Raw genomic sequence first — 24,292 nt, forward strand, 5'->3', positions numbered from 1 at the left:
TCATTGTGAAAACATCTTTATTGGTCCGACACACAGTACAGGAAAATCAATTGTAACAAGCACAGTAGCACAACCACACATGACTGGTAGAAACCAAACAGAGATTCAGGCACTAGACATTACAGTAAATTAATCAGCTGAATCTCAGCTCATTTTCGAGCCCATAGATTTTAGCTTTCAGCGTCATCAGCTCGGTCTGAACCTTTTTTGTTCTGGCACTGGTCTGACGTACTTCATGGAGAACAGCTAGGTCCTGGTTTGGTGCGATGTTCAGAGTAACCTTCAAACACAAATAAAGATCTTAGTAGAGAATTGTACATGCATACACATATATTTAAGCAGTTTAAATGTTCTTTTATTTTAACTCTCAGCAGTATGGAAAGCAGAGAGGAGAAGTCTGCTCAAAGTTTTGCTATTAAAACTAAATAATGTATTTGTGATCTCAACAAATCCAGCTCGTTATCTTCAAATCACAATAGTTTTCTTGTGAAACTTTCAATTAAAAGATAAGATCAAATTAAAAGCAAAAATATGTCTAGAAACCACAAACTGTTTACCTTGAGAAGCTGTTTTTCAACATCTTTGAATTTCTGTCTGAGGTGCTTCAGGTCATTCTTGAAGCCCTCCACCTCCATGACCCTCCTCTTCTCCAGTGCCTCATAGCGCTGAGTCATCAGCTGTAGTCGCTTGGCCATTTTTTCTGAACGCTCCTGCACATATGAAACCAGTAGGTAAGAAAATTAAGAACAATCAATTAGAGATGTGCATTCATTTTCACAGATTATAATTCCAGCTTTAGCACCTTAAATATTTCCTTGCCAACATCTCCCTCCTCTCGGATTTGGGACAATTCTGTCTCCAGAGTGATACACTGCCCCCTGTACATCTCTGCCAGACGGTGGGCTTTTTTCAGGTCCTCCTGCATTGCCTGATCAAAAGCACAAAGTAAAGGACAACAAACCTTCAAAACCAGAGCTACTGACTTTCTTCATCAAGGACAAAAGTTAGCAATACTTATTCTACTATGAAAAAAACAGATAGGCTACTGGGTACTTCTTATATGTATAGGTTAATGTATCCTGATAATTAGTGTCACCTTCCGCGCTTTGTTTGCCTGCTGTGACTCGGGCTGAGGCCGTGGGGGGAGCAGAGCCGAGCTGCCGCTGGGCTGACACGTCCGGCCCGGCTCAGTGCCAGCCAACCCAGCTTTCCTCATTCGGTTGTGGCAGGAGTCCAAGTCCCTCAGCAGCCGGTCCTTCTCCACCATCCAGCTCTTCTCTTGAGCCCGTGTGGCAAACTTTAGCTGCAGGAAATCTTTGGTGCTCTCATACAACAGGTTCTGCGTTCGCTGGAGCCTGAGGTGTCAAATGTGAGGGAACACGACAGAGACTAAAGTCAGTAAGAAGATTTATTATCATCCAGAGTTAAGAAGACAAAATCCAGGGCCATCTTGACAATTTAGCAGAAACGTGTTGATAATCCGAGAAATACGAAAGACCCACTTGTCAGTCAGAGCTGGGATTCTCTCCTGGTCTCTCTGCTGTTGTGCATATGCCTCCTCGGTTTTGATCCGTCTATCCTCCATCAGAGACTCTACCTGTTCTTTGGCCAGACGAGTCTGTTCCGCCATCTGAGCCTGCAGTGCCTCCACCTGGAAATGTGAGACACAAAATAACTGCATTAAAATTAAAAGCAGGTTTATGTGGCGGGTTTGCATGAGGAAACTTCACCTACATCCCATTTTATGCATCCATAAAGTGGGCCTGTACCTGCAGTAACAAAGTCTGGTTGTCGTTCTTGCATCGTTCCAGGCTCTCTCCATTCGCCCCGTCAGATATTTTTGTTCTCCTGCCACTCTCTAATTGAATAGTGACATGGTCAGAAGGATAAGCAGAAACATTTATCAGATTTTCTTACTTCAGAAAGGAAAAATAAAACATTAACCAGATCTTTACTATTATTATTCATCATAACACACACACATATTGTTATTGACTTGATCAAAGAATCCAAATAAATTTTTTTTAATTATTAGAAACATTTGAAATAAATGTATCAAACCTTTCCTGTTCACAGAAGGTCTGAACGTTGACGTTCTGAGACTGAGATTTTCCTCCAATCTGGATTCAGGGTTTCTCTGAGCGATAATCACCTGAAATATATATTCACACATACAGTTTTACTCTCAACCAAGCTGATTCCTTTCCTTAATTTTCTTCTACGTGCAACAACTTAAAACCTTTGCTGTGAGAAGGTGTGCACCTTGTGAGGAGGTTCTCGATGGAAATATGTGATCTCTCCTGTATCAGGACCCACCAGGGCGAGAAGGTGATGGATTTTCTTCCTGTCCTCTAGCTCTCTGTACAGAACAGTGAACAGATGATTAGATGTATAAGTGCCATTGAAGAATAATGACAATTCAGTAATAAAGGCAGATATTCAATAACCATGCTCACACTGAACAGTTGCTCTAGCTTGCAAGTTAAAACGCATGTGTAGATGTACCATGGGTGTGTAGGTACTAATGGTTTCCCCCACCTGATCTTTAGTCGGTCATTTTCTGCGTAAAGCCGGAGAGACTGCTCCCTCTCTTGAAAAAGACAGACCTGCATGTCACTCAGAGCGTTTTGCAGCTCAGCGATCTCTCCATCACGCTGTCGTACCTCCTGCTGTATCTTATGCTACCAGGACAGAGAGTAGATCAGTTAATACAGGCATAAACTAAATAAAGCAAAAGCACATTAGGTGACTCCCTAGTTGTGTCTCACCTGGTCCTCTGTGATGCCTCTGTACTTCTCCATCAACTGCAGCAGCTCCTCGTGTTCTGTGTCAAACTGGGCGATCTTCTGTCGGTAGAACTCCAGTAGCTCCCTGGATGGTCGCAGGTACGCCAAACGCTCATGGATTGGCGGTAGCGGGGAGTCAGTTTCCCGACCAGGGGTTTTAATGGTGGATCTGTGGGAAGAAAATAGACCAGTAGGACAATCTGGAAGGGGACGGTTGTGTATACCAGTCCAGCAGCATGTCACATGAACACTATCTGCTGACCCTGTGTTTGCTTTAGACCTGCAGTATCAGTTTTAAGCTGTACAACGCTGCAGAAAAACAACAAGCAAGGAAAATCAATGATTAACCGACTTAAAGAGTAAGACTAATCTCATGCAGGATTAAGGTTTGTAACAGCGGGAGGACAGACTGACAAAATAAATCCAAGTATCCTTCGGGGAGATTTCAGTTAAAAGTATTGCATCCTTCTCATACTTGACTCTGTCAGAGCAACAGCAACATTTCTCCAAATATGTCTCTCCTCCCATGTGTTAAAAAATCTTACCTGTGTGGTGTCGCATTTTTAGTTGGAGATCCCATTCCGTCACAAAACACTGAAAACAAGAGTTAAAGAAATTAGGTTTGTTTGTAAACGTTGATAATGGAAAAACAAACCACAAATACAACCAGATAAATAGAACTTGAATTAAGAATATGACATGATTTCTTTACATTAAATGCACATATCTTCTGCCTTGTTTCTTTTATAAAATAGAAGCTTTCATATCACTGCATACCCACATAGATCAACACTGATACCAGTACGTCTGTGAACGGCTCATGTTGATATACTCACACATCCAGACTCTTTCAGTCCCTTTAGAGAACTAATATTAAGATAAAGAAGTCTGTTTGAGACTGTGGCCATAATCCAACAACCAGTACAAACTTTATGGTTGCTATAAGCACTTATTATAAAATGTTTATGTCTTACAGAAAAAGTCAATTTAATTAATCAGAATATCAACTGGACGCCAGGGGGAGGGGGACGACTGTAAACAGGAAACTGCGATCATTTAGAAACATTAATGTTGGATCATTTTTATCTGGAAAATGTGTAATTTGTAATTTGTGAGAATAAAAGTCTCTCCTGTTGTGTTTAACGGAAAGAAATCATCGTAATCTGTCAGGAATTACACGTTGTGAAGCTATAGAGGGGGCTAAATTATATAAAAGGATATAAAAGTAGTATATTCAGGCATCCTTAGCATTTAAACACACATTTATAAGATGTATTTACTCACCTGACACAGTTTAGAGAACTCGCAGCCACTCTGGTGTTGTTCGTTGCTACCAAGCTTTTGAAATCCGGAAGTGCACGCCTTCTTCGTCTTCTTCGTGGGGTAAGCAACGGAAGCTGTGTTATGTCGCCAACTACCGAGCGGGGTGAAGTATGACGAGTTTTATTAAATAAAGTTTCAGATGAATTTTATACGTTTTCATCATTTTATTCAAGTTGTTATATAATTTTTTAAATCATTATTTTTATTTCCATGTTTATAAGCTAATCGATGTTGACTGAAGTATTTAAATAAAAATCTGAAACAATGGACACAGATGAAGACCAGTATGATGAAATAACTATTAGAGAAATTTAATTCAATGTCTACATCTCTGTTCATTTATTATAAATATAATTATATATTAATTAACGGCAAAAAATAATTAAATAAAAATAATAAAGTTAAACGTTTATGTTTTCAGAATAAAGGCTGAAATGCGTAATAACATGAATATTTGCCCCGTGCTTTCCTAAAGATTCACACGTCAAATGAATCACCAAAACAACTGCTCTTACTTTGTAGTTCTTCTTTTACTATGGAAATCCAAAGCGGAAGCTCTGATTGAACTCGGTCTATCTTGACACTGAGCCTCCGATCCTGTCCAACTCTCAGACCCTGGATCTGTCCTCCGCCTGTTTGTCTCTGTCTCTTCACCATGGAGCGGAAAGTTGCTCGGGAATTTCGACACAAGGTGAGAAAACGACATTTGTCTCTTCGGGCGATGATTATACCTCAGATGTAAAGAGCTGCTTGTTTACCTGAGGGACAGTTAACCGGCTCAGGTGTCTTCACCTGCGGACAGCGTGATGTTGAATAGGCCTCAAGAGACAAGACAACACAAAGCAAGTAGCAGCTAAATAACCAAAAATAACTAAAATAGTGCTGATGATACTTTATAAATAATTTCTATTACTACAACTAATAATAATGATAATAATAATAATACATTTATTACATTACAAAATACATTTATTTATATAGCACCATTCAAAACAGCCATAATAGTGTATCACTTACTATTAAGTCCAAGGGAAACATACAGAAACAATAGAGTTGCTAATATATTATAATTGTTTTTCATTTGACGGAATTAACATCATTCTAGAATTAACCTGAATTACTTAACTGCTTTTCTCAATGAACTGTTCCATGAGATGGCAAAGAACAACTCTTTTGAGACGTATGAGCATTATTTCAGTTAGAATTAATCTTCATAGTCTATTTTAGATCTTAAACATGTGTCTTTAAGTATTTATATTTTAGGACATCAACTCTGTATATGTCTGAGGTCACCACCAGAACAACACAACAATGAATCGTATGTGGATCGATGAATTTAGATTGAAATGCAGAATGTTTTTTTGGGTGGAGCTTGTTAATTTCAGCCACAGGTAAAACCCTGGAAAGGTAACTGTGAGTGAACGATATCAGAGGGAACTTGATATGTTCCGGGTGATTTTCAGCCCTGCATCAGGTACAGGGATCACCACCTACACAGCCACACAGAGCCATCTGTGGTGCAGGCAGGCATGGCGCCATATTGTGGACTCTTCACAAAGGGCATCCTCGCATTAGGTAATGTGGGCCGTGCCAGAGATGAGCAACCGAGCGGAAGAGATGGGACAATTTACAGGTTTTAATTAGAGGCAGGGGGGAGTTCAGAGCACAATCAGGCTTTGTTTCTCAGTGGGGACATGGTAATAGTCATCTCTGGTTGTTTGGCTGAGTGTGTGTCAAAGCAAGTCTCCAGATTCAAACTGAAGAGCTGAATTATCATGTGCGTCTTCTTTGTTAAATTCTTTGTTAAATTGCCATTTAAAGCTTGGTCTGCGCTCAGTAGGTTTAAGTCTACACTGCAGACTTAGGACATCATATTAGAGCAAACTTACACAGGATCTTACTATGTGAAAACAGTCACACTCTCTAAAACACTTTGTGCTTTTCAAAATCAATATGTAATGAGCTCTTGTTTTATTAGACTATGGTGCCAAAGTCTGCATGTAGTGCTGGATGACTGTGTGTTACTGCCCTGAGCAGGGGGAATTTACGAGAGTCGTAAACATCGTGTCACACACTCCCACACGATGACCTCACACCAGGGCCTTCAGAGTGTGTAGTTAACATTTATTAAACAGCTCTGTTGATCTGCGTATGCTTTAATCCCAACATACAATGATACAGATGTGTGTGTTGTCGTGTATGTTTTGCTCCCTATAAGATTTTTTTCAAGTTTGGAGTTCAGACAGCAAGGCAAAGTGTGTGTGTGTGTGTGTGTGTGTGTGTGGTCATGGTATTAGTCATGTTGTGTGGACCTAAATCTGTCTATTCAGTCAGATTATGGAGACTTGTCTTCCTTGTGAGGACACAAAGAAAGTCCCCATAATGTCAATCATTACATTTTAAGGTGAAGACATGTTTAAGGTTAGGATATAGATGGATGGTATGGATAGATATTATTTTCAGAAGTCCGTGTAGCTCATTCACACACAACGCAGCAAAGACAAATTCCTATAAATATATAATTATTCCTATGAAATGTTTTTTAAATACAAATTTTACTAAAAGACACATACATCATATACATTGCAAGACATCACATACATATCTATACAGAATGATTCAATAGAAGTCAATGTAAAGTCCTCTGAAATGATGAAGTTGTGTGTGTGCTCGCGTGTGGGTGAACATTGGGTGTGAATGTGGACCTCTGTGTGTGTCTGCTGTAAGAGGACACTGCTGACCTTCCCGCTGCAGCCTCTCATCAGCTGTTATGCCATTATACCATTATTCCCTCGCTGGGGTTTGATAGTCAGGCAAGGGCAACTCATTAGACCTGCTTAAACTCCAAGGAGCCACAGCCTCTGAAAGCCTGGAGCTTTAACGGAACTCAAAGAAATAAGGAAACCAACCGGTCAGGGTCAGGGCTGAAGCTGAGTTTTGGACAGATTCGATGAGAAAGACAGAAATGTGTTACATCAGTGATTGGCCGAAGCGTTTCCTCAAAACCCTTCTGCTGCATCTGAGCCGCCATCAGGTTTGTACGACTCCTACACAAACACACACACACACAGATGCACACACAGGACTTACCCCCTGTGGCGTTGACGGGACCACAGGAGAGCGGTGCAGTGTGTGTCTGACGTTTCCTCTGAACCAGCAGTGAGTCGAGCGATGGCGCCTGATGTGCGTCTCTTCTTGCAGGTGGAGTTGCTGATTGAAAATGAAGCAGAGAAGGATTACCTGTACGACGTCCTCCGCATGTATCACCAGTGAGTACCACTCGTCTCACACACATCTGTATAGTCACACCTGTATTTTCCTACATAAATAACCTGTGGATGGTCATTGGGTAGACTGGGCGGGTAAATAATTGCCATTTTGAACCAGTGTTGTAATGTTTCTGTCTATGCAAATACAAAATGTCACTAAAATCAAGGATAAAAGCTTCATTTATTCCCATTTGCCTCACATGCAGCTAGAATATCTTGTCGTACGTCAGCTGCAGGTGAAATTATGCTAAAATGCTTTTTCCGACTTCTATTGATTCCTCTGCAACTTATTAATGTTAAAAGATCAAAATCTGTCAATCCTGCCTCAGTCCATTCTGATGAACACACACACACCTGCAGTTCAAACTGTCTTTATCCATCCTGGTTTCTGGTAACAGCCTGGTCTCAAAGGGCCGATAGGGGCTACAGGTCCAATTCATCTTTGTACAGAAGCAGAGGCCTGAGACTCCGCTGGTTAAGCCTCTGATCAGTTTCCACTGTGCCCTGACAAGCCTGGCCAGTTATTCACAAAAGCTCTTTTTATGTTCATCCTCCGAACAGAGCTGAGTTTCACCTATTAATAATTCAACAAGGAGGCCAGGTGGACACATTTTATACAGTAGCTTTTACTCTGCTGCTTTAATGGATGTTCCAGTTACCTTGTGTCTTTCTTTGAGTAGCAACAGACTGGACTCTGCAGGGCATCATCATTTGTATAATACGGTTATTTTAAGTAAGTTTAAATTACAAATGGAAGATTAGGAAGATCTTTTGGCTGATGAGATCCTTAGCAGGCAGCTATGAGATCATTGAGCTAATGTTGTCATTTCATATTCAGAAGAAACCTGATTAGATACTTTAAAACAAATAAAATTGCAAATCAGGAAGGGAAAAATCCTATAAAATCATCTCCCTTATAATTTACAACGTCTTTGTTTCATATTTTATTGTCTTGTCCCGGCCCAATAAAGTTTCAGTTCTGGATCTGATGTGAGGAATGTACATCATATTAACATTTAATACTTGAAATATTTTCATTTCCTTATTCTTGCTTTAGTGCAGCTTCAGTACACATTTCTATGGTTTGTTTCTTGTACCAAAGTCCATTATTAATACATTCTTGCCTCTCGGTCTTTACCTGAAGAGCCTTCATTATTTCATTATTCATTATTTATATTCACTCAGAAGGTAGAAATCGTGGGACATTGATGCAGATCTCCAGTTATCCTCCTCTTGCTCCCTCAGGGCGATGGAATTACCAGTGCTGGTTGGGGACCTGAAGCTGGTGATCAACGAGCCAAAGCGTTTGCCCCTGTTCGACGCCATCCGACCTCTCATCCCACTCAAACACCAGGTGGAGTACGACCTCCTCACACCCAAGAGGTCACGGTGAGTACTGCATTACCTTGTGCTAGTTTCTCCCTTGCCCACTTTGATGTGGCTCAACCATTCTGGTTCTTATCTCTGGTTTATGTCTCTCCTGGCTGAGCAGGAAGCTCAAAGAGGTGCGTTTGGACCGGACTCATCGTGACGGACTTGGTCTGAGTGTTCGAGGAGGCCTGGAGTTTGGCAGCGGCCTCTACATATCACAGATCGTCAAAGACGGTCAGGCCGGGAACGTCGGCCTTCAGGTGCTGTATGTACTTATGTATGAGCGCACTGTGATATTTTAATTCATCTTTAATGCCACTAAATGTTAAAACAGTAGATTCTAACATAGATTAAAGTACCATTTATAGAGGTATATATGCATGTAAAACAATAATTATTGCAATAAGTTGCATAGTTGACTTTTTGTGTCTCTGTTAGTCCTTGTCATAATTGCAGGATCCACTAGGTGGTGTAAAGAACCATGTTTGTTAAACTATACAGAGCCTGAATGTCTGTCTCTCAGATGTCAGTATCTATCTGTGACAGATTGACAACACGCTTTATAACCACTGCATGGTCTCTTGTCTAATATCTAGATTTACAAAGCATCAAAACTGTCATTAGAGGACGGTAGTTTTTCTGTCAGTACCTGTTGCGAAACTGTCATCATTTAAATAAATCGCTCCTTTATCTATGCTTTTAATCTGTTTCTTATATAGTTCAAGTAATATTGTTGGATGTCTATGCTGCTTTAAAATTTAAGGTTTTGAAGGCTTTTAAAAATTATGTTCCATATATGCCTATTAATTATATTGAATCAACTGTTTGGAGATACACGAAAACTGTTTAGGAAAAAGGTGAAGTCCTGCAGTGTCAGCAGTTCAGTTGTGCACCATCGTCAAACTCTACTTTTTGCAAATAGCATATTTTTCTTTCATTAAAAAACAGCCAAACACTAACCCAGAATCATCATCTTTAATTGGAATACATACATAATGTAATATAATAGGTAATTTATCAATTTCTGAAAATGTATATGCCCCTGCAGCTGCCCCTATTATCCTGTGTATTGCACAAGCAAACTAAGGTCAGGGAGATTGAGGTGTATAAGCTTACTCAGCAGTTTTGACTCTTTTATTGTAAGTCACCTCCACCAAGTGCATCACAGAGATGGAATCAATTTAAAGAATGTATATAAATTATGCAGATCATTAGATTATAAAGTGTCTGGTTTAATTGGCTGGCAGAGTTACATTATAAAAGAATCAATGGCTTCGTCTGTGGTCTGATGTGATGGATTGACGTGAGCGTGTCCTTTCTAATATCCCGTCCTGTGTGGATTTATAGCTCGGGGACGAGATTGTGCGAATAAATGGATACTCCATTTCCTCCTGTATACACGAGGAGGTCATCAGTCTCATCAAGACCAAGAAGATCGTATCGCTTAAAGTTCGACGTACGTGAAACACAAACTCATTTTACAACATCAGGAGCGTGATTGATGATAATCAGTGGAATCTTTCATTTTTATATATTTTTTTCTCTCATGTTTACAGATGTGGGGATGATCCCAGTGAAAAGGTGAGATGCAGTATTTTGTGATTACATTATTCATTTGTTAATTTATCACTATCTAAGATTCTGCTCTCTTCTGTTCTCATTTGTTTTTCTCTTCTTCTCCAGTTCATCAGATGAGCCGCTGAAGTGGCAGTTCGTTGACCAGTTTGTGTCTGAGTCAGGGGTAAGAACCAGAGTTTGTTGTTATGGTTCCACTCCAGCCAGTACGTGTTGTTAGTCTTAGACATTCTTGAGAACATAACATCTCAAAAAAATCTAGATGAACAGATTAGATTTCAGTGGTCAAAGGTCTCAGTGATTTCAAATGAGGCTGGGAAAAAGAAAATCTATGTTGACAAAGTGTACTGAATGGATGTTGGTGACATAAAACTGCAGGACTGTAATTCTACTTATCTCATGACCTTTGTAAGTTTGACACCAGATCAATATAGAATAGTAGCTATGTTTATTTCATTCTCGCTTCCTTCCAGGGGAAAAAAAACAGCATTGCAGGCTTGGCATCGATCGGAGGGAAGGAGATCAAGGAGAAGAAGGTCTTCCTCAGTCTTGTGGGCACAAAGGGAATGGGCATCAGCATCTCCAGCGGCCCCACACAGAAACCTGGCATCTACATCAGTAACGTCAAACCTGGCTCTCTCTCTGCAGAAGTTGGACTTCAGGTGATTTCTCAGAAACAGCTCCATGAAATACTCACAATGTCATGTTCCTGCCTGCTGTGAACTGTATCTATGTCTCATGTCAAAATGTAGATTGGAGACCAGATTGTGGAGGTGAATGGCGTCGATTTCACCATCACGGACCACAAAGAGGTGGGTTCAAATCCCCTGCAGCTCATGAGGCTCATGTTTTAACTTCATCCCAAGCAAAGTTTGATCTGTGTGATCAGGGCAGTTGCTTATTTGCCGAAGCAGCTGAGGGAAAACAGAGCTCTTGAAGATGTAATTTGTTTAGAGCCAGCGTCGATTTCACACTCTGATGAAGCATGTACTTCACACAAGACAAGAAGCTGTGTTAATGGATTCCCCCCATAATCTTATTCAATAAAACTCTGTTTAAAATGAATGGTTATCTGATGTGTTATTATAATTTTCTGTTTTTCTCTTCTCCTCAGGCTGTGAGAGTCTTGAAGAGCAGCAGGAGTCTGACTATTACTGTTCTGACAGGAGCTGTGAGTACACTAACAACTTTATTTGTACATATAGTATTCAACACCATAGAAAAATTTTCCAGAGTTTTACTTTCATATGTGAAGAATGCAGCGGGAGAACGTCCAGTTCAGACACATTGTCAGAAGCTTTTCTGGAAAATCTCAGGAAAATGTCTGGAGGTCAGAGCACGTCTAAAACCAGCTCATGTTATTTACTGCAGCTCACCTCATATGGGTTTTTTCACCCAATAAACTTTGTAAAAACTAAATTGTGAGCACTTTCAATACACTTGACAACACAGCATATGAGTTGGAGATACTACTAATCTATTAAATGTGATAAATCACAAAGAAATACATAGAAAAGATCTTCATGACATTTAAACTTATAATAGTTACATAGTTTTAGAGGCAAAACAAAACGGTTTGAGTATTTGATTATATGCAGATAATTAAAAACCTGGGAAATTAATTAAATAGCACTTTATCATCTTATCTGGGCGTGAAAAAAAAAAAAAATTCTTCCTTTGCCACTTTGCATTCCATTAGCACACAGATTGATGTGGCATTTTGTTTGGGAGACGTCTCATTACAAGCCTGTGTCTCTGCCCGGCCGTCTGCAAGAGGAATATGGATCATCAGTCAAGTCACTCGGCAGGCTGTTTGCCTCGGAGCTTATTGACGATAACTGTGTTTTCCCTGCGGCCTGTCTGATGCATTTATTTACGCTAGTGTTTGTTTTTCATTTTCAATATGCATGACAGAGGTTAGAAGTTTTTTCTTCTGTGAGATCAAAGCAAAGTTTGTGATTTAACAAATATTTACCTGACATCTTGGTCCTCCTGTTCCTCCCATGCAGGTATTATTCGATAAAAAAAAAAATGAATAAAACATGACTTGACATAAACAGATTTCTTTCCTTCTTTATCGTCTCAGGGCAGCGAGCTGTTCATGACAGACGAGGAGCGGCTGGCCGTGGAGTCTCGTCGGGAGCTGGACAGGCAGGAGCTGATGCACCAGAAGAGGGTTGCACTGGAGACCAACAAAATCCTTAAAGACCAGCAGGAGAAGGAGAAGCAGTGAGTGAACGGTGGAAACCTTTGACTCCAATTTCTTTAGCAATCAAAACTCTTCCGTCATCCTGAATTCGAACACCTGTAATGTCATTCAGGGCATTGCATTGCGTGACCTGTTTACACCTGCAGCAGCACAGGCAGTACACTGAGTTTTCCACAATTTTGAACAGAGGAATCAATCATTTCCACATATGCTGCTCAATCACACGTCTGCATAAATCAGGTAGATCCAGCAAAGTAAACATGAGTCGCAATGAGTCTAAACCCGGAGATTTACTTAATTGCTCTGCAGCTCCATCACCAGATAGATTCAGGCTCACTTGCAATTTCTCTGTGGCGTTTATAATCTGCTTGTTATATCTGCATACCATGGGCTTGAGGGTTTTCAACAGCAATATATTCTAACTTTTTATAGTCCTGCCCTGTAGCATGATGTGTTTTTGTTGTGTTTACCAGGAGGAAGATGGAAAATTCTCAGAAAGCTGCAGAAGAAGAGGAGCGCTATCAGCAGGAGATGGAGAAGTAGGCCACTCATTTGCCCATAAAGAGCCAAATCAATATTGTTATAATGATAAATCTCATATTGCTTATCTGTTATATTGTCCTGTGCAGGATTGATGCCGCGGAGCAGAAGCACAGCAGAGAGTGGGAGGAGGACTGGGGCAACAAAAACCGTCCCAAGAGCCCGAGGAGCCCATCACCTGCTCCACCTGAATTAAAAACCACCACGAAGACGAAGAGCTCTCGTAAGGCCGCCTGATTGAACCTTCTCCTTTAAAATGCATGAATCTTCTAGTCACTTTCACCTTATTCCCGCTCTCTTTATGCACGCTCTCTTTTTGTCACTGTCGTGTGCCGTGCTGCTTTTTATGGCCTCTCTTCTAAGCTGACGAATTCAGAGAGGAAGACGAGGAGGAGGAGGAGAAGGAGGAGGAGGAGGAGGAGGAGGAGGGCAGACAAGTAAGTCCCGAGCCAAAGCTGTGCATTGTCACAGCTGCTTTCAGAGGATGTTTGTGCAAACACCCTGAGACTAGTGCGAGATCTCCTTTGGCAACCAGAATGTAAATATAGGTGAAAGTTTTTTTGCCTCTGAGTCGGTGACAGCCAGCGGCCGGAGACATCATGTTTTCAGGTCGTCCGTCCATCTGTGTCCTTCTTGTGAACACGATATCTCGAGAACTCCTTCAAGGAATTTCTTCAAATTTAGTTTGAACGTATAGTTTGACTCAAGCATGAAGTGATTTGAATGTGGAGGTCAAATGTCAAGGTCACAGTGGCCTCTCAAAACGTGTTTTTGGCCTCTTGAGCAAATCATCTCAAGTCTTTAGAGAATGCTTTCAAATTTGACCAGTTGTCACTTAGATTAGATTTCATTAGTCAAAGGTCAATAGACTGAAACTGTAGCTTATATAATTTATTTATTGCTAAATTGCTAAAATTCACAATAAAAGCCCAAATCAAGCGCAACCTGAAAATACAATGTCTGCATCATTGGGTTTTCAAGAAGAGTTTCCTGAAGAACAGGCTCAAACACAATTTCTCCTTGAATGCTGTGATTCTTCAACGTCTTGTTTTTCAAATGGACATCCTGCTTGGTGTTTGCTGAGATTTAGTTTCAAAGTTTGGTTTTGATTTAACGTAACTGTGAGAATGACCTGTGCTCATGTCCATCCTTAGCTTTCGGCTGGTTTTATCGATATGAGGGGAAACTGCCGTCACTCCGCAAGGTACTGTCCGCTGTGTGAGCTCAGTGTGATGTTCAGGATAACTTTAACTCTCTGTCTTCATGACGAGGTGCTGGTCACATAACTCAGCTTGTTTTCTTGTCGGTAGCTATTTGACGTGTGGTTTGGAGTGGAAGATTTTGTCTGTCCCCCTCTGTTTATGCTGACTAACTGCTGGCATCTCAGAAGGGAGAAAAGAAGAAGAAAAAGAAGAAGGTGTCCAACACAGACACGCTCCAGGAGCAGAGGAAAAACAAGAAGGAGATGGAGTTTGAGCTGAAACTCGCTAAGGAGAAAGAAGGGATGCACGAGCGAGAGAAGCAGCTGAAAATCAATAGGCTGGTGCAGGAGGTATGAAAGGAATGGAGGAGTTTTTTGCCAAGTTAATTAGACTTTTATGACATAATATTTATGATGCACATTCGCTTGTTTTGGCTTTGATTCAAATGCCATCAGTACGTCCTGGTCCTTTGAGACCTGAGCAGGTGTGCATGTGCGTGAAGGTTTGACGCTTGTTGTCTGATGCTGCCCGGTCGATGCCTCTGCACCAGGTTTCAGAGACGGAGAGAGAAGACCTGGAGGAGTCTGAGAAAGTGCAGCACTGGGTTGAGCGTCTTTGTCAAACTCGGTTGGAGCAGATCTCCTGTGTGGAGAACGAATCCCCAGAGGTACAGAGTGAGACCTCTGTCCAACCCTCTCTTTGTTTAATGATGTTTTGTCTGTACATGTAACTTTATATTCATTGTCACATAGAGATGAGTAAAGCACTGTCGGTAGACACTTCACAAATCCAGAAATCAATAAGAGGCAACTGTTCCCCAGCACGTTTAGCAAATGACTTGCCTCAATTGAATGTTTATCTCAGCCTATTTACCATAGATGGAAAGGGGACGGGGGAAACAGGAATGTAAAAATGTAAATTGTTATTTAGGCAGAAAGGAGAATCGACCTGAGCTGAAACGTTTTCCATGTCACTGTGACTTTAAGCTCTCCCCGCCACGCTCTCCTGCCTCCGAGCCCAAGGTGAGGCGTTTCGCTGGTGGCCTCCATCTGGCCACCACCGACCTGGACGACATCAACCTGGATGACGTTGATCAGAGCCTGAGGGGTCCACTGAGGAGACTGGCCCCCACGCAGCCCAGCAACAGCCATCCTCCCCCTCCCTTACCTCTCCCTCCCTCTTCAGCCAAACTGAACCCCACCATCCCCAACTACTCTCCTCCTCCCTCTCGAGCACCGGCTCAGCGCAGACCTCCGTCTCCACATCTCACCAGGAAACCTCCCGTCTCCCCCTCTACCTTGACCAACAAGGGACGCAGGCCTCACCCACAGTCCCACCCTCAGTCCCACCCACAGCCTCACCCACAGTCCCACCCTCCGCAAACCCATCTCTCTAGCCACCCCTCCTCCCACTACCAGCGGCCTCCTCCTCCGCCGCCACCCCCTCCTCCTCCGCCACCTCCGCCTCCCCCTCCACCCCCACCTCCGCAGCACTCTGAAGACAGGATGGGCAACCTTGGTTTGTACCGCCAGCATCCTCACCATCCTCACCATCACCTCCAACACCCTCCCAGTCCGCCAGAGCACAGGAGTGAGTGGGAGACGGGCGGCTATCTCCCGAGAGGAGGGCTATACTCGGCTAACGCCAGTGAAATGTCCTACCCCTCTAGTCCAAAGGTTAGAGATTCTCATTTGAGAAGAGTGGTCTTGTTGTTGGAGTGCTGGATTTATAGATGGAAAGGAATGATTTTCCTTTTTTATGTATAAAGAATATTTGAGCCAGCAGTCTGATAGAAATATATAGCAATTTCTCAGACTTGATGCATTTTCACTGCTGCTGGATTCAATTTCTTTTTAATGCAGAGGTCTGTGCATTAAAGCGTTTTTGTGTATTGGAATGTTTTATGCATGAAGAGAATTATACACCGTATAAGCACGACTGAATTGGCGAGTCATTGCTTTACACTTTTCTTTAATCCTAAGAAAATAAATCCAGAGAAGCCTTTGTTGTTGATGTTTTCTCAAAGCTGTGTGATCTGTTCTGCTTTCACCTGGTGTGTGGTGTGGAGCTGTAATGAAACCAGCAAAATATAAAGCTCATGAGAGGAACTGATTAGAAAATGATTGCAATGCTTTTGAAACCTCGCCCAGGGTAAGGTGTGTGAGTCTGGGTGTTTGTTGGCACCAATATTCCTGCGGTGTGCTGCATGTGCCCAAGGGCTGAAACTATACTTTTATTTCACTGTGGCTCAGGTAATGAGAAATACGTCCCATGCCAGTCACGTTTCCACCTCCAGCGGTCCCCTGGTGAGTCTCTGGGGGAAGCATGTCATGTTTTTGCAAACATCCCCTGCTTTTTGAGTCATGAGCATGGAAATGATCAAATGAACCGGTGCTCAGCTGCTGCTTGTCGAAACACGATCTCTTCCTCCAATAGCAACTCGCTCCTAGCCCCCCCAACCAGAGGCGTCAGATGGCCCCTGTCATGTCGAAGCCCGTCATGCTGCCTCAGGCGCAGACGCAGCGACCAGATCCACACAAAGCTGCAGTCCGATCGGATGCTCTGGTATGAAACACACCACATTACAGTAATCTACTTCCTGTATTTATACCTTTCTTCATATTAATAGGGCCATAAAACATTCAGGCATCTGACACAGTTTGTCATCATCGAGCCGAAGTATTAATCTCTGCCTCTTTCTCAACTCCTGGGGAGTCGGTCCAGACGCTCCAGCTGTTTCACAGAATCCCAGTGTGTGGTTATGAGATCCCACCAGGAAGACATTTATCCGTCAAATTAGCTCTAATGGAAAGGGGTAGATTATTGGAACCCAGTGGGACCAGTGAGCCGAGCAATCGTCTTTTCCACAAACCTTCTTCCTCAATTTGATGGAGTCCCACGTTCACACCTGAGAGTAAGAGCACCACTTCCACCAGCAGCCTCTGCAGGAGCCATGCTCTGGTGAAGGGCACCTTGATTGTGGAAGCACGAGTGGGGGGGCACTATAAATCATTGTACTCCAGGTGTCTGAAAGGATGTGCTGGCAAACTGCTGCTGCTGCACAAAACATCTTTATTCTATTGTGGTTGGAGATACAGGGTTCTGGGTTTTATTTCATGAAATTGAAATATTGATTTAAAAGAAAAATGCTCCTGAGTACAGTTGTGTTTACTGTCACCTCTTGTTCAGTCCTCAAAGACTGTGGTTGTGTAGTGTTTGAGTCGGATCTTGTTTGTAACTGTGTTTCATCTGCTGTGAGAAATAGGCCAGAGAAAAAAGGTATGACACGAAAGTTTGCCAAAGACTAAAACTATAGATATAAAAATGGAGCTGACTCCTTGTTCAGAAAGTGAAGTGTGGAAGTGCCTTAATCCTGTATTCTTTAGAACGACCAGAATTTTTTTTCCATAGTAATCTTTGAGAAAATGACCCTTTAATAACTTGATTTAGAGCATCATTAAAGTTTTAAGTACATAGTTTAATATCTCAATCACTAATTTCACCTCTTCAGTACAGCTTGATGCTCATTTTGTGAATTATGGTCCCATTTAGTGTCAAATAGATGATAAGACATAATATGTATTGGAGGCGATGGCTCAAAAGAATAAAACATGATGTCGCTGGATAAAATCACAAACTCATGGGTGATGTCATGCTGGGTGTTATTTTGTGTTTCAGCCTCAAGAAATGCTGAAACGGATGGTGCCTTTCAACTCGTCTTTTAAATCAAAGAACAAACGACAAGTAATCCATATAAAACCACCTCTCTCAACCTTTTATCCCTTGAGTGCTGTTGCTCTGTTATTTGTTCCGTCTCCATGCTCACACATCCGGTTGCCTCACAGTTCACTGGAGGCCCAGTGGAGGCTCCTCCTTTATTTTTTTCATTATGTCCGCTCCCAGTTGGCTGCTTCTCTGCCATTAGGTCCAGTTGTGGAGCATCTGCATGACCACACTTTCATTGATCCGATGGTCGCTGTGTACGTGCAGAGTGTGAATGCACATCACAATGATTTTTGTCTTGCTGCATTGATTTGATCTTTACCGGCATCAGATGGTTTATTTATTAAGGGCCTTCCTATAAAGGCTCATAGAAAGTTGTTATCTCTGTACGACACCTTCAAAGAACATTTTAGAGGAGATTAAATTAAACCTTGTTATTATTGCACAAAGTTAAAGCACAGAGAACTGTTTCTTGAAAAACACCACTTGGTGCGACTTGACTTCGGTGATGAACCAAGGGTTGTAGGGTGTTTCAGGTCTATTCTCTACTGACACCCACCCCCGGGCGACCCAGCTGGGGGGAGATAATTTAAAGGTTTGTGTCTAAGTTGCGTACGACCTAGCTATGGTGACGTTTGTTGGTGCCTTTTTGTTTCTTACATCCCTCTAATGACATAGAGACTGAGATCTCGGTGTGAAGACCCGCTGAGCCCCTGCAGCCGTCTCCGTTGGCTCGCAGTGGGACTTCTAGATTCTGCCACCAGCTCTAGATATTTACGTAATCCTTGCGTCTGTGGACCTCCTCTGTCTGGTCTCCACAGGGATGCAGTTTAGCATCTAACCAGAAGTGTATAAAGTAAAGGTCAGAGGTTGTATCAGGTTGGCAGTGGTGGAGGAAGCACTCAAACGTGCCACATTAACTTTTCCACTTGGGCAAAAGTTACTTAATACTTGTTTTCAAATATAATGAAAGTAATGAAATGAAAAGTTGCCTTGCACCACTGCAGGTTTGAGTCGACCTCATGAAGCGAAGGGAGCGACTGTCACCTGATAGTCTCATTAGATTCATCCATTATACCAAATGAGTCATTACAGACAAATGACCCCTATTTTTTTAAGTGTCCTCCGCCCTCCATGAAATTAAATAGCTGTCGCCTTTGTGAGGAATGATTAGAGATGATTTTACAAGTATGTGTGTTGTAAGTAAAGTCTCCGTCTAGTTGTTTCCATTTATTCAGTGTGGCGTTAAAACTTAAACACAGAGCTGGTTGCCAAAGGAAATCTGACGTGCACTTGATGCATCGACTTGTTACACAGCTCACATTCACAGAGATTTGATCTGTGGCCTGTCTCTTTACTTGTTATTGATGTTGTCGATCTGTTTTTAATGAGCTGCATGTTGATTCTCTTTCAGGGATTTCAGAAATACGAGGACGGTTTTGATCCCTACTCAATGGTATCGTATGCCTGATCTTCTGACCACCACAACAAAGCAGAACATTTCATAAACATTTACAGATCTCTGCTCCTGCTTGTACGGAGACAGAATGTTTCCTTGACTTATTGAGTTATTAAAATCACAGGAACAAAAGACGTACCCAAATCTAAATAACAAATTTGTTGCTTTGTTTGTAAGAAACGTCTGTTGTTTTTCCCATTTACTATATTAATGGCACACACAGGTTAGCTCAACTTGGGAGTTAGAAGGAAAGTTGGATTGACAACTTAATAAACACACTTTTTGTTGCTTCCCCTAGAAACTCATAGATAACGTAACAGATGAAGGTGCAGCTGTAATAACTGAAACCAGCATGTCGACTTCAGATTAATGTTAAGATGACTCATTCTTCATGTTCTCTCCTCTGTTTACCGCTGTGCCACTTTCCCTCCACTTTTTTAAAATCCATATCCCGTTTGTCAATAGTTTTCCTCGGAGCAGATAGATGGACGAGAAGTGAGGCTGCTGAGAATCAAAAAGGTAGCGACTGCATTCACATAAAAAATAACTGAGGTTAGAGTTTCTACGACTTGGCTGATGGTGTTTTTTGGCTGTTGCTCCAAAGACCGGACAGCTTGACCTGGCTCTGGAGGGTGGAGCAGACTCCCCTCTGGGAAAGCTGGCGGTGTGCTCTGTGTATGAAGGTGGAGCTGCAGATAGGCACGGTCAGTTCTGGTTTTTTTTAACATTCATCCTTTGACTTCATGTCAATTTCTAATCTGTATAAAAACACTTTGCAGGTTCCAGACAAAGACGAGGGTAAAGCTCCAATATTTGCTGTTGGCCGGAATGTTTTCCTTTAGGTTTGAGAAGTAGCAGGCTTAGCTGTATCTGTTTATTTATCATGGACAACAGCAGCTACACTGTCTACAGCAGCATTGTTTGGATGTGTGTGTAAATCCGTGAATGTGACTTAAGCGCTATGTAAACACAGTCCATTTGCTGTTTAACACCTCTTTAATAACACAAGCCAGAAACTGAACCCTATAACATTGATCCTGGGATTTATGATGGGGCAGTTTTATTAGACTGTATTAATATACGTAAGTAAACACAGGCTGTTAAATATGTCAATAAACGGGCAGCTGAGCATAGATCTCATCAGACAATGTCCCTGTTCAGGCTCTGAAGCTAAATCTCATATTTGAACTGCAAAAACGTTTAACACCGAACACAAAAGTCCTTTGTGTGAACCAAACCTTGGAGAACAGAATAGTTTTGTATTGTGTGAAGTCATGGGGCTTATATTCGTACATGTTCATGACGCTGTCATCACTGTTTCCATGGTGAACTGTAGCGAGGGGCATGGCACAGCATCAGGACAATGACACCTGCTCTGAGTGCTTAGTCCTGACATGTTGCCTCAGCTCTGCATCACTGTGGAGGACAAGGGGCTAACATGAGTCAGTTGAGAGAGCCAAGCGCTGGAGAGCCTTTTCATGACGACTGTATTTATGTCTGCTGCTGGAGCTGGCACGTGCTCTGTGTCTGTGTGTAAATATGTTTGACAGTTTAATGTCGGGTGTCTCTATTTGCAGGGGGCATCGTACCAGGGGATGAACTCTTGGCCGTGAACGGGAAAATCCTGATCGATGCCACATTGAACGAGGGGCAAAACTCTCTGGCTCGAGCCTGGAATAGTGGAGGGGTATGACTCAGACTAGATCCAATGAAATGCCATGCACCATTAATAAAAATATATGTTACCACAGCAGGGAGTGCTATTGGTTCTAGTCAAACCACATGTACCCACATTGATCTGTGTTGACAGACTTTTTACTTACAGATTCCTTTTTAATTCATAACTATGTTTACTTTTCCTCTGTTTATTCAACAGTGTGGTCTTTCAGTTTTAGAGCAGGACTTATTCATTTTTTTCATTCACCAGTCACTCACACTCAAAAAGCCCCTACCTGTGCTCTGCGTGTGCGCTTGCTCTCAGATATTTTGTTGCTTGGACGCAACATCTGCTCTCAGACATCCCAAGAATTCCTCAACCAAAATAATTGCGGTCTACAGTTGATAAATTAAAGAATATTCATTTTGTTATGGGTGCATTAGCACTACTTCTTTGATTGTCCTATGCGGTCGGGTGTTTTAATTGGGTTCATGCTCTCCCGCCTTCCATGACTTAATTTTAACATAGTAAGTAAAGCTAATGCACCCAGAACAAGGAGCGAGACGGTTGAATTTGTCAACCATAGACCTGGAATTCTGTTTGTTGGAGAATGTTGACACATACAAAATATCCAACATCAGAGCCAAGGTTTCACACCTACACAGGAGGAGTGTGACTTCGAGGAGAAGAGGTCACGGCGGAGCACAAGAAATCTGTCGAAGCAACAAATTACCTGAGTGTGTGCAGAGCAATTTGTAGCCCAAGCAGTGGGTGAGTGAAAGCATCAGAAAATCTGACCATGACATTCTTGCCCTCAAACTGAAAGACCACACTCTCTATTAAAGACAGAAAAAAACTCCTATTTACTGTTGCTTTTTCAGGACTGGATCGATGTTGTTATCGCTGTTTCTCCTCCGAAAGACTATGAAGATGAAGTGTAAGAGTTCCCATTCGAGTCTTTATCATTTTTTTAGTCTACACATGTATAACCACGATCATCTTTGTTTCTATTTAATTGCAATTATGTGTGTGCACGTGTATGCAGCCCTAAATCAGCATCAGTCAGTCCCACTGTGAACAGAAAGGCGTTTGAAGGCAGTGCAACACTGTACAGACACGGCTACCTGCTTCAGCACTAGCTCAGCCTCGGCCTGGTAATCCTCGTAGCCTTCACACCTCCTCTTCTTCACTGCACGTCTCCGAGAGGATGTTTGGTGTGACCTTTGTTTTTGTTTGCCCCAGTTTTTATTTTTTTATGTTCGTGAGCACATGTGACAGTCTCCCTGTCAATCAGAAGAAAGCAGACGCGCAGAGTATTTTGGTATTGGTTTCCCGTCGCTGTAGTCGAACTTTCAGATTTATGTATCTCCTTTAAAGCGTGACTGTTTTCATGAGAAGCTAGCGTGAGAGAGAATGTACACACAGGGTGTAGGTTTTCTTCCCTGTTTGAAAACCGCCTCAGGGCGTTGTTTCTTTATTGCTGTAGCATGTGGTGGACGGTGACACAGCCAGGCTATTTAAGTGAAGACATTCATGCGATCAGTGGACCGTCCCATCGTATATCTGCCAATTCCCGACCCAGTGAGCCAGATATAAACACATTCATACATGTACGGCTCGTGTGGCATTGTCCAGTGTCATCAGGTCATGGACGCTCATAAAAAGCAGCCTGGACTCCTGCCAGCCTTCAGCAGTTGTTCTGATTGATGTTGTTCCACGGGACTGTGACATGTTCAAACAAACACAGACATAAAGTGACACTGCTCTGGTAAAGTTAGAGCGAATAATTTACAAGACTTAGTCTCAGGCAAAAATCAATATTAAGGAAAAAAGACTCACTGCTTATCCAATATCAGGCTTGGCTGAGGAGCTGGAGCTCAGAGAAATTAAACTGAATGAGGAAAAACATTTGCACACTCAAATCTGTGCAAATAACTTCTTGTTTTATAATTCATTTGTATAGATTTGAGCAGGCGGCGGCTTTATTTCCTCTTTCAGTTTAATTCCACAGTCCAAAAACGAAAGATCAGTTGAGCCATGATTATGTTTTACTTCTTTGTTTGTCACCCGCATGTGTGTTGCTCTGTTGTGCTTAATGTGCAGTGACTAAAGCAAACGGTAAACAGAAGAAACATCCAACGCATACATCACCTAGAGGTCCAGTTAATAAATGACTTTACTCAACTCCTCTTAATTAACTCATTATTGATCCTTTCCTGTCTCTTCTCCTGCAGGACGTTCTTCTAGTCGTTAACAACCTGCCAAGAAAACCAGACTGATTGAGAAGAAGCTTTTTTTTTTTTTTTTTACTATTGATGATTCCTTCAAGAGGCACAGTCTGATTTTATCTCAATAAAAATAACTGTTTCTGCTTTATCTTCACACACATCTGTACAAGTCTAATTGTTCTGATCATTACTCAAATCTCTTTGAAAATCAGCCTTGTGTGTGTGCATATTTTGAGATGTTCACAACAGTTGATGAACATTCTCACTGTCTAGTTGTGTCATCCAACACAAGCCCGATCTCATTAAAAGACAAATGACCATCCATTTATCTTTCAGGAGGCAAACTGTGATCAATAGCACCTCTGTAATCTGCCTTTTTCCAAAGCCCAATAAAGGACTGCAGCTCTTATAAGCAGAGGGAGTTTCTGTATCTGTATTCTCTGCTTTGTGGCTGTGGCTCAGGGGGTAGAGCGGATCAAAGGATGATGGTTCGATCCCCGTCTCCACCATTCCTTGTGTCGAAGTCTCCTTGAACAAGAACCTGAGCCTTAAATTATATTTTGTTTGTCGTTTTAAAACGCAGGACTTTATATCTTCCTTTGACACGTTCATGAAAACTGTTGGATTTCCTAATAATATTGTACGGTCGCGACCTCGCTATGTAAATTGCCTTGAGCTAATGAATGTTGTGATTTAGCGGTATGCAAATAAAATTGAATTCCATATCAAATGTAAATGTCCCTGTTTTGCATATTTGAAATATTAATAAACATAATTCTACATATTCTAACTGAGATTTTATTCAAAGATAGAAGCTTCTCTCCTGCTGCACACTTCTCTCCTGACCTGTGGGTTTTATTCATCTTCTGCATCTGCTGTTCTGCATCGATTTCCTCTAACCACGCACGGGCAGCTGTACCGATTTGTAATTAAACGTAAAACGTCCACAG

General features: G+C 41.9%; 2 protein-coding genes across 2 annotated transcripts; one reads left to right on the plus strand and one right to left on the minus strand.

The window, feature by feature from the left end:
- On the minus strand, positions 1-4,119 carry ccdc77 (coiled-coil domain containing 77). The gene is made up of 12 exons (XM_061076777.1): positions 4,071-4,119; positions 3,332-3,380; positions 2,769-2,955; positions 2,539-2,681; positions 2,263-2,359; positions 2,062-2,152; positions 1,770-1,858; positions 1,503-1,651; positions 1,097-1,355; positions 803-928; positions 558-710; positions 1-280 (listed from the first exon to the last, which is right to left on the minus strand). The coding sequence occupies exons 2-12, from the start codon at positions 3,364-3,366 to the stop codon at positions 134-136; spliced, it is 1,476 nt and encodes a 491-aa protein (XP_060932760.1). The 5' UTR covers positions 3,367-3,380; positions 4,071-4,119; the 3' UTR covers positions 1-133.
- A 610-nt stretch (positions 4,120-4,729) lies between these two features.
- Positions 4,730-24,072, plus strand: ush1c (Usher syndrome 1C). Its single transcript, XM_061076404.1, has 20 exons — positions 4,730-4,800; positions 7,311-7,378; positions 8,624-8,767; positions 8,871-9,009; positions 10,097-10,205; positions 10,306-10,330; positions 10,433-10,490; positions 10,798-10,986; positions 11,077-11,136; positions 11,439-11,495; positions 12,411-12,553; positions 13,007-13,072; positions 13,163-13,296; positions 13,437-13,510; positions 19,413-19,454; positions 19,923-19,976; positions 20,062-20,161; positions 21,035-21,144; positions 21,996-22,051; positions 23,349-24,072. Exons 1-20 carry the CDS (start codon positions 4,765-4,767, stop codon positions 23,359-23,361), a joined length of 1,677 nt encoding a protein of 558 aa, XP_060932387.1. The 5' UTR covers positions 4,730-4,764; the 3' UTR covers positions 23,362-24,072.
- The last annotated feature ends 220 nt before the right edge of the window (positions 24,073-24,292 follow it).

Source organism: Limanda limanda, chromosome 8 (genome assembly GCF_963576545.1).
Source record: "Limanda limanda chromosome 8, fLimLim1.1, whole genome shotgun sequence".
Classification (NCBI taxonomy): domain Eukaryota; kingdom Metazoa; phylum Chordata; class Actinopteri; order Pleuronectiformes; family Pleuronectidae; genus Limanda; species Limanda limanda.

Coding starts and splice junctions, on each gene's coding strand:
- ush1c (XM_061076404.1), top strand. CDS start 4,765: ATGGAGCGGAAAGTTGCTCGGGAATTTCGACACAAG. Junction 4,801..7,310: donor CTCGGGAATTTCGACACAAG/GTGAGAAAACGA, acceptor CTCTTCTTGCAG/GTGGAGTTGCTGATTGAAAA. Junction 10,491..10,797: donor AGTTTGTGTCTGAGTCAGGG/GTAAGAACCAGA, acceptor GCTTCCTTCCAG/GGGAAAAAAAACAGCATTGC.
- ccdc77 (XM_061076777.1), bottom strand. CDS start 3,366: ATGGGATCTCCAACTAAAAATGCGACACCACACAG. Junction 2,153..2,262: donor ATCGAGAACCTCCTCACAAG/GTGCACACCTTC, acceptor TATATATTTCAG/GTGATTATCGCTCAGAGAAA. Junction 1,356..1,502: donor ATCCCAGCTCTGACTGACAA/GTGGGTCTTTCG, acceptor TTGACACCTCAG/GCTCCAGCGAACGCAGAACC.